General features: G+C 45.6%; 1 protein-coding gene across 2 annotated transcripts; it reads right to left on the bottom strand.

The window, feature by feature from the left end:
* Positions 1-4928: 4928 nt before the first annotated feature.
* On the bottom strand, positions 4929-9220 carry LOC120963265 (uncharacterized). 2 transcript variants are annotated; one of them, XM_040387960.3, is made up of 4 exons: positions 9094-9220; positions 6542-6634; positions 5648-6124; positions 4929-5485 (listed from the first exon to the last, which is right to left on the bottom strand). In XM_040387960.3, exons 1-4 carry the CDS (start codon positions 9112-9114, stop codon positions 5231-5233), a joined length of 846 nt encoding a protein of 281 aa, XP_040243894.1. In that variant the 5' UTR covers positions 9115-9220; the 3' UTR covers positions 4929-5230. The 2 variants fall into 2 exon arrangements, with proteins under 2 accessions (XP_040243894.1, XP_045084350.1); XM_045228415.1 differs by lacking the exon at positions 6542-6634.
* Positions 9221-9561: the final 341 nt, after the last annotated feature.

Here is a 9561-nt window from a genome sequence, read left to right as displayed (position 1 = left end):
CAACTGGTGACCCTCAACAAAAAGACACACACACACCCCCTACTTGCGAGTCGATGGGCAACTTGCAACTAGGGGTCCTCAACAAACACACACCCTCCCTAGTTGCGAGTTTGATGGTCAACATGCGACTGGGGACCCTTAACAAAAAGACACACACACCCTCCATAGTTGCAAGTCGATGGTCAACTTGCAACTGGGGGTCCTCAGCAAACACACACCCCCCTAGTTGCGAGTCGATGGGGAACTTGCAACTGGGGACCCTCAACAAAACACACACACACCCCCTAGTTGCGAGTCAATGGGGAACTTGCAACTGGAGACCCTCAACAAAAAGACACACACACACCCTTCCCTAGTTGCGAGTCGATGGGTAACTTGCAACTGGGGGTCCTCAACAAAACACACACACACCCCTAGTTGCGAGTCAAGTGGGGAACTTGCAACTGGAGACCCTTAACAAAAAGACACACACACCCCCCCTACTTGCGAGTCGATGGGCAACTTGCAACTAGGGGTCCTCAACAAACACACACCCTCCCTAGTTGCGAGTTTGATGGTCAACATGCGACTGGGGACCCTTAACAAAAAGACACACACACCCTCCCATAGTTGCATCATCGACAACTTGCAACTGGGGGTCCTCAGCAAACACACACCCCCCTAGTTGCGAGTCGATGGGGAACTTGCAACTGGGGACCCTCAACAAAAAGACACACAGACACCCCCCTAGTTGCGAGTCGATTGGCAACTTGCAATTGTGGACCTCTTGACAAAACACACACACACACACACACACACACACACACTACTAATTATGAGTCGACGTTCAACTTGAAAACTGGGGGCCACGAATAAACAAACACATACACACACCCCTAGTTGCGAGTCGATGGTCAACTTGTAACTGGGGGTCCTCAACAAAACACACACACACACCCCCTAGTTGCGAGTCAATGGGGAATTGCAACTGGAGACCCTCAAACAAAAAGACACACACACCCCCCTAGTTGCGAGTCGATGGCCAACTTGCAATTGGGGGTCCTCAATAAAACACACACACACCCCTAGTTGCGAGTCGGTGCTTGACATGCAACTCGAGACCCTCAACAAAAAGACACACACACCCCCCTAGTTGCGAGTCGATGGGCAACTTGCAACTGGGGGTCCTCAACAAAACACCCACACACCCCCTAGTTGTGAGTCGATGCTTGACATGCAACTGGTGACCCTCAACAAAAAGACACACACACCCCCCTAGTTGCGAGTCGATGGGCAACTTGCAACTGGGAGTCCTCAACCAAACACACACACACCCCTAGTTGTGAGTCAAATGGGGAACTTGCAACTGGAGCCCCTCAACAAAAAGACACACACACACCCTTCCCTAGTTGCGAGTCGATGGGCAACTTGCAACTGGGGGTCCTCAGCAAACACACACCCCCCTAGTTGCGAGTCGATGGGGAACTTGCAACTGGGGACCCTCAACAAAACACACACACACACACCCTAGTTTGCGAGTCAATGGGGAACTTGCAACTGGAGACCCTCAACAAAAAGACACACACACACCCTTCCCTAGTTGCGAGTCGATGGGCAACTTGCAACTGGGGGTCCTCAACAAAACACACACACACACCCCTAGTTGCGAGTCGATGCTTGACATGCAACTGGGGACCCTTAACAAAAAGACACACACACCCTCCATAGTTGCAAGTCGATGGTCAACTTGCAACTGGGGGTCCTCAGCAAACATACACCCCCCTAATTGCGAGGCGATGGTCAACTTGTAACTGGGGGTCCTCAACAAAACACACAGAGACCCCCTAGTTGCGAGTCGATGCTTGACATGCAACTGGTGACCCTCAACAAAAAGAAACACACACACCCCTAGTTGCGAGTCGATGGGCAACTTGCAACTGGGGGTCCTCAACAAAACACACACACACCCCTAGTTGCGAGTCGATTCTTGACATGCAACTGGTGACCCTCAACAAAAAGACACACACACCCCCCTAGTTGCGAGTCGATGGGCAACTTGCAACTGGGAGTCCTCAACAAAACACACACACACCCCCTAGTTGCGAGTCAATGGGGAACTTGCAACTGGAAACCCTCAAACAAAAAGACACACACACCCCCCTGGTTGCGAGTCGATGGGCAACTTGCAACTGGGGGTCCTCAACAAAACACACACACACCCCTAGTTGCGAGTCGATGGGCGACTTGCAACTAGGGGTCCTCAACAAAACACACACATACCCCTAGTTGTGAGTCAAATGGGGAACTTGCAACTGGAGACCCTCAACAAAAAGACACACACACACCCTTCCCTAGTTGCGAGTCGATGGGCAACTTGCAACTGGGGGTCCTCAACAAAACACAGACACTCCCCTAGTTGCGAGTTGATGCTTGACATGCAACTGGGGACCCTTAACAAAAAGACACACACACCCTCTATAGTTGCAAGTCGATGGTCAACTTGCAACTGGGGGTCCTCAGCAAACACACACCCCCCTAATTGCGAGTCGATGGTCAACTTGCAACTGGGGGTCCTCAACAAAACACACACACACCCCCTAGTTGCGAGTCGATGCTTGACATGCAACTGGTGACCCTCAACAAAAAGACACACACACACCCCTAGTTGCGAGTCGATGCTTGACATGCAACTAGTGACCCTCAACAAAAAGACACACACACCCCCCTAGTTGCGAGTCGATGGGCAACTTGCAACTGGGAGTCCTCAACAAAACACACACACCCCCCCTAGTTGCGAGTCAATGGGGAACTTGCAATTGGAGACCCTCAACAAAAAGACACACACACACCCCTAGTTGCGAGTCGATGGGCAACTTGCAACTGGGAGTCCTCAACAAAACACACACACACCCCCTAGTTGCGAGTCAATGGGGAACTTGCAACTGGAGACCCTCAAACAAAAAGACACACACACCCCCCTAGTTGCGAGTCGATGGGCAACTTGCAACTGGGGGTCCTCAACAAAACACACACACACCCCTAGTTGCGAGTCGATGGGCGACTTGCAACTGGGGGTCCTCAACAAAACACACACACACCCCTAGTTGTGAGTCAAATGGGGAACTTGCAACTGGAGACCCTCAACAAAAAGACACACACACACCCTTCCCTAGTTGCGAGTCGATGGGAAACTTGCAACTGGGGGTCCTCAACAAACACAGACCCCCTAGTTGCGAGTCGATGCTTGACATGCAACTGGTGACCCTCAACAAAAAGACACACATACCCCTAGTTGCGAGTCGATGGGCAACTTGCAACTAGGGGTCCTCAACAAACAACCCCCCCTAGTTGTGAGTTTGATGGTCAACATGCGTTTGGGGACCCTTGACAAAAAGACACACACACACATCCCCCTGGTTGCGAGTCGGATGGGCAACTTCCAACTAGGGGTCCTCGACACACGCACACACCCTCCTAGTTACAAAGTCGGTTGTTGAGATGCAAATGGGGCCCCCTTGACAAAAAAGACACACACACGCACACATTTCTAGTTGCGAGTCGATTATTGACATGCAACTAGGGACCCACGACAAAAAACACACACACACACACATCCCTTAGTTGCGAGTCGATGAGCAACTTGCAACTAGGGGTCCTCAACAAACACACACACCCCCTAGTTACAAGTCGGTGGTTGAGATGCAACTGGGGGCCCCTTGACAAAAATACACACACACACACACGCACTTCTAGTTGCGAGTCGGTTATTGACATGCAACTCGGGACCCACGACAAAACACACGCATACAAACACACACACACACACACACACACCCTAGTTACGAGTCGATGTCAACTTGCAATTGGATGCCACGAATAAAACACACACACACACACAACCTAGTTGCGAGTCGATGGGTAACTTGCAACTGGGGACACACACACACACAACATGTGGTTGTAAGTTGGTTATCAACATTCAATTGGGTAACTACAACTGGGGATCCACCCACACACACACCCTAGTTGCGAGTCCATGGGCAACTTGCAACTAGGGGTCCTCAACACACGTACACGCCCCCTAGTTACAAGTCGGTGGTTGACATGCAACTGGGTGCCCCAGTTACACTTGGGGGCCACGAATAAAACACACAAAGACACACACACCCCCTAGTTGCGAGTCGATGTATAACTTGCAACTAGGGGTCCTCGACACACGCACATACACACCCTAGTTACAAGTCGGTCGTTGAGATGCAGCTGGGGGCCCTTGAAAAAACACAAACACACGCACACACTTCTAGTTGCGAGTCAATTATTGACATGCAACTAGGGATCCATGAAAAAACACACACACACACACCCTAGTTGCGAGTCGATCTCAACTTGCAACTGGGGGCCATGGATAAAACACACACCCCCCCTAGTTACGAGTCGATGAGTAACTTGCAACTGGGGACCCACACACACGACTGGGGAGACCAACAAGACACACACGCACACACCTAGTTGCGCCTCAATTATCGACAAGCAAAAAAATGGGGCCCCTCGAGAAAACACAAACACTCCCCCATCCCCCTCCTAGTTCCTATTTGATGGTGGGCTTGCAACTGGGGACCATCAACAACACACACTCCGCCTTGTTGTGAGTTGATGGATCGCATACAACTGGGGACCTTCAACAAGACACGCACTCTGCTAGTTGATGGCTGAGTTGCAAACTCGGTATGTTCAAGAACAATCTTCAAATAACAAGCTCATACAAAACACATAGTCGCCCACCCTCCCTCTCCCTAAATTGTGAGTAGATGGTAGACTTTCAACTACGGCCTTGACCGCACTCTCTTAGACCTACGATTTTCAAAGATGACTACTTGCAAAAAATAAGGCATCTATGAGAAAACAATATTTTTGTTACTAAAAAGGATCTGGGCAAACAAAATTGCATGTATAGTGCAGACAGGCAAAGGGTGTTTATCGTTACAAATCATAACAGGAAAACATTAAAAAAACGTAAACGCCTTTACTCCTAAAGAAACATACTGATGAAAAATATATAACATCACTTATCATTACGAGAAACACATATTCCACATAGTTTTGAAACACACATAGATAATAAACATCGCAAACGACGAGCCGGGGGGGTTACTTGGTTCTTGTCAACCGCATAAACAAAAGACCGCAGCGATGTTTTGCATCAGCATACTACATAACTAGGAACATAGCTTCTCGAAAAAGAAAGTGAAACTTAAAGCTTGATGACGACAACAGTAACATTCATGCAAGACTTGCTGCTGGGCTTGAAGAACATGAAGCTGCAGTCATTGATTTCCAGGGTAGTCTTTGAAAGGAAACGCCTCCACTGCTTTTTGTTGAAAGCTATACGTCCATCAGTAGACGTGCTGTATTCAACACGAGTCTTTGCCTCCCCACTGCTTAGACGAACAGCAGCCAACCCTTCTTTAGGGATGTTCAAGCTTGTAGCAACCCTCTCTGGCACTTTCTGTATCCACAACAAAGAACAGAAAACAAAAAACATGAAAATAAAAAAGCTTGAAGCAACGCAACAAAAACTGCATGCATTTAAGAAAATAATGAATGCATATAAACAAAATAAAGTAAACACAAAAAGCAAGTATTAAAAAAAAGAAACAACAAAACATACCATTTGTCCAACTTGAGTGTCGGTTGTAGTAAGACAGTGTACAAAAGACACTCCTAAAAACTTGGACTTGAAGCTGAGCACCAGCTCATGAATGTCCTGTTGTGCATCATTCAGAGTTAGACCCCTTGTATACTCAATCTTTATGCTGCCACCGTATTCGTCCACATCTGAGATGTCTCCATCTATCATCTCATTCATCAGCATCCCCGTCTGAAAAATGCTTCCTTCAACTGTGTGCAAGTCAACACTTTGAGCGACAACATATGCCTGGCGGGGACGCCTGTCCAAGTCAAAAATGACCACAACACCCTTCTGAAGAGAAAAGTCAGAAGTGAATTTCTTCCAGCCACTCCCCTTGATCCTGGTCCTGTGTGCCCCCTTCACAATGTCGACAGAGTACTTGCGTCCATGGGCTTCAAAACGCATGTAGTCCCCGGTAACACCATTGACGTAGACTCTTGCATTGCATGGGACAGTCTACAAAAAAGTAAAAAAAAAGAAAGGAAAAATATAATTAGGAAACTGTACACAACATAAAAAAACACATGTCTGAATACAAAAAGAGCGCGACCATCCATGGCAAAATACACAAGCATTCTGACCATGACTTGTACAATCAGGGTATAAAACATGCGAAAATGCTGCACCACTTGATTGATACACTGCGGCTGAACTAGGAAACAAAATAACAAAGTACATTAAGGTGCGAACTACTAACTGATTGTCTCCCCCCCCCCCCCCCCAAAAAAACTGATTATTTTGGACATAATCAATCATTAAAATACTATGATACTACAGAACTAGTAATAATGTAATCAACCAAACTATTCTGAAGAAGAAACAATCGATGATCTGACAGCGTAACCAATGAACTGAATCTAGTACAACTCATACCGCTTTAGACAGGAACTCATCACGAATGTCGATCTTGAAGTTGTTGTCAGCACCGCCATGGCAAAAGTTCCCACATAGCTCACAAGACAAAACCTGAGAACAAAAAAGAAAACAGTTTTCTTTTAGTCAAACAAATTTGGAAAAGCTCTACAATTTACTTTGCTATCTCCACTTATTAATGCAAAAGGCTTGTTCATGAGAAAAAAACATACATTCCCCTCTTGCTCTGGGCGTCACCGAACTAAAAGCTTTCAAAGAAACATGCAACTCCAACAATATGAGTCAAACACAAAAGTAATATGAACTTATGTTTAGCTGAGAGCAAACCAAAGCTTTTTATTATTTTAGGGGGAAAATTAAATGGAAGTGAGCAGACCACAAGCTAAAATATGGGCCACTCCACTACAACAATAACTTGAAAAGTGGCTTAGCAATCGGGTGCTCAAAAAAATTCATGAATAAATGGAGAAACAAACCTAAATAATGAGAGACTTGATCTGACGCTGTTTACCAATAAACCCAAAGCACAAATTCCCCTAGAAAATTGAAAAATAAAAAAAGTCATCGCTAGTGTTTTCAAAGGCATGATAGCTGAGTAGAACAACCATATGCACAAACAAAAAAGTAGCATCGGGATAACAACAGTGCCTGCAACTACAAATAACCAAAAGAACAAAAATAGGCTACATTCTATTGGGGACACAAGGACTGTTAGAATCCATTATCCAAAAAGGCTTCCGTCGGCAACAACTATGCGACTAAAGGTGAGGTGAGGCAAGCTACCCGATGGGAAGAAATTTGTTAACTGGGATATTCCTATACATTGTTAATTACAAAGTTTACTCTCCTGGAGGAGCAGAATTACTGTGATCTTCCGACTCTAAATACACTGTCATTAAGAGGAAAGGCCTTCTAAATATTGGTATGGTGCTGTCCTTCCATCTCTCAAAACAGTCTTGCATAACGGAACTGTAGTGAGTTACTACCTCTGAAAGCATCAATTCTGAACAGCGATACTATCAGGTAAGAGGAGCTGTTGTTCATTCAAACTATGCTACGCGAAACATTAATCATACATCCGGTCGCTCCGAAAGTTCAGGAGCAAAATTAACAATACATATGCTCTAAAGTTCATCAGGCACCCCCGTTGCAGAGACTATTTTACTGAGTCAAGGAATGTATCAAGTCAGAAGAATCAACTAAAAAAGTGCTGAACTTTGATTTCACAAAACATTCTTGCAAAACTAAAAACTGTAAAGAGTTGCTGCTTCTAAAGTCCTACCAATCCTTCTAGCATCAATTATGAACAGCAAATATATCAAAGTCAGAAAAACTGTTGTTCAGACTCGGACAAAAGCCATCAGCAAAACTCAAGTCAGAATGCAGATGCTCCAGACTTCAGGATGTAAACCATTTCAGGGAAGTCTAGTAAAAAAAGTTGTCATCACTCAACTAACAAAAGTGGACAGTCAACAAGCACCATGCTCGTCCAGAAACTATACCAAGGGTCCAACACGGAAGGCACCTCTAGCCAAGAAGTTTATCAGGGATCAACCAACAAGGTGGGAGCTGTGATTTGGTTCACAAAATGAAAATAGATCTACTCAAACAACAGCCATGGTGATATGGGATGCATGAATGCTTAGGGAAATTTGATCGTCATATTATTAGCTAGGGAACCATCTGTATCATAGGTTCAGGCAGATCACAAGCAAAGCTGCAACTAGTCAAAGTTATCGATTCTACACAGCGAACATATAAAGTAAAGAGACTTTGATGAATAAACTTAAGAGAAGCCATAATCATATATGCGCCCCTAAATTCGAGCACAACTCATAAAACAGATACAGCCCTGTTTTGAGAGACACCTTAATAATATAGAAGTCAAGGAATGTATAAGCAATCAACTAACAAAGTGGACACATCAGGAGCTCGTTCAGAAACACATGGAAATGATGCGAAATCAGAACAAGCAATACCAGCAACCAACAAACAGAGTGGAAGGCAGCTACTGAAAATGAAGCAGAACCAGAGCAGGCAATTAACACAAAAGAAAATGGACGACTTGATGCACACATAAGAGATTTTCATCACAAAAACAAAGTCATGTCATTATTAGCTAGGGACAATCTGTATCATAGATAAGCAGAAGAGGCTACAATCTGTGTGCTATCTGCTACATACAGTTCCACAAACAGGGGATCTAAAAAAGATGAGCATATAGATACTATTCAAAAATAACAGCAGGCTCTGAATCTAATCTGACTACTATTCAGCAGCTATACATAGATGCACAACTACATACAGGGCAGGATCTGTACCTAGGGGCACAATCAAAAAACATTTTATTTCACTCTAAAAAAACATGTGCATTCCACACTCAAAAACATTCATCTTAACGTAGTTCGCTCACATAAAACACCACCCCCCCCCCCCCCCCCGCCCCCAGGTTAATGATGAACTACCTCAAAACAAACAAAAAAAAGAGGAACAAACCCTAGAATGCAAAAAACGAATCTAAAAAAGGACAAGAAAAGGAGTTGAACACTCACTCCGCCGGCCTCCCCTGCCATCTCTCTGGCCAGAAGCCCACCAAGTCGTTCCGCGCTTGGATTGAAAATCAAATGTGAAGGGGAACAAACCGATGGGAAGAAAACAGCCGATGGGAAGGGGAACAGAGGCGAGGAGAGTGACAACAGCAGCACGGGTCGACCTTTATTAGGGTTAGACCGTTCACATTCTAAAGCACGGCCCAAAACAAAATGCGGAGGCCCAGCCCGCAACAAAACAACTCGCTCCCCCGTGTCGCTTCCGGCCCAACAAACAAAACAGCTCGCCTCCCAGGACGAAACACGAATCGTGGCGCGGGTGGATCGGACGGTCAGAAAACTGAATGAGACCAATTTGTTTCTCATTCGAATGAGTTTTAGCAAATCCGTATCATAAACAAGTGTCATGTTTAGTACGTAAGTATTGCACGAGACACTACTGCCGTACGCGTGAATCTTATAACAAAAAAA

Source organism: Aegilops tauschii, chromosome 1 (genome assembly GCF_002575655.3).
Source record: "Aegilops tauschii subsp. strangulata cultivar AL8/78 chromosome 1, Aet v6.0, whole genome shotgun sequence".
In the NCBI taxonomy this organism is placed as follows: domain Eukaryota; kingdom Viridiplantae; phylum Streptophyta; class Magnoliopsida; order Poales; family Poaceae; genus Aegilops; species Aegilops tauschii.
This window is presented reverse-complemented; position numbering and strand designations above follow the sequence as displayed.

Coding starts and splice junctions, on each gene's coding strand:
- LOC120963265 (XM_040387960.3), bottom strand. CDS start 9,114: ATGGCAGGGGAGGCCGGCGGA. Junction 6,125..6,541: donor ATGAGTTCCTGTCTAAAGCG/GTATGAGTTGTA, acceptor ACTTTTTTGTAG/ACTGTCCCATGCAATGCAAG. Junction 5,486..5,647: donor ACACTCAAGTTGGACAAATG/GTATGTTTTGTT, acceptor TTGTGGATACAG/AAAGTGCCAGAGAGGGTTGC.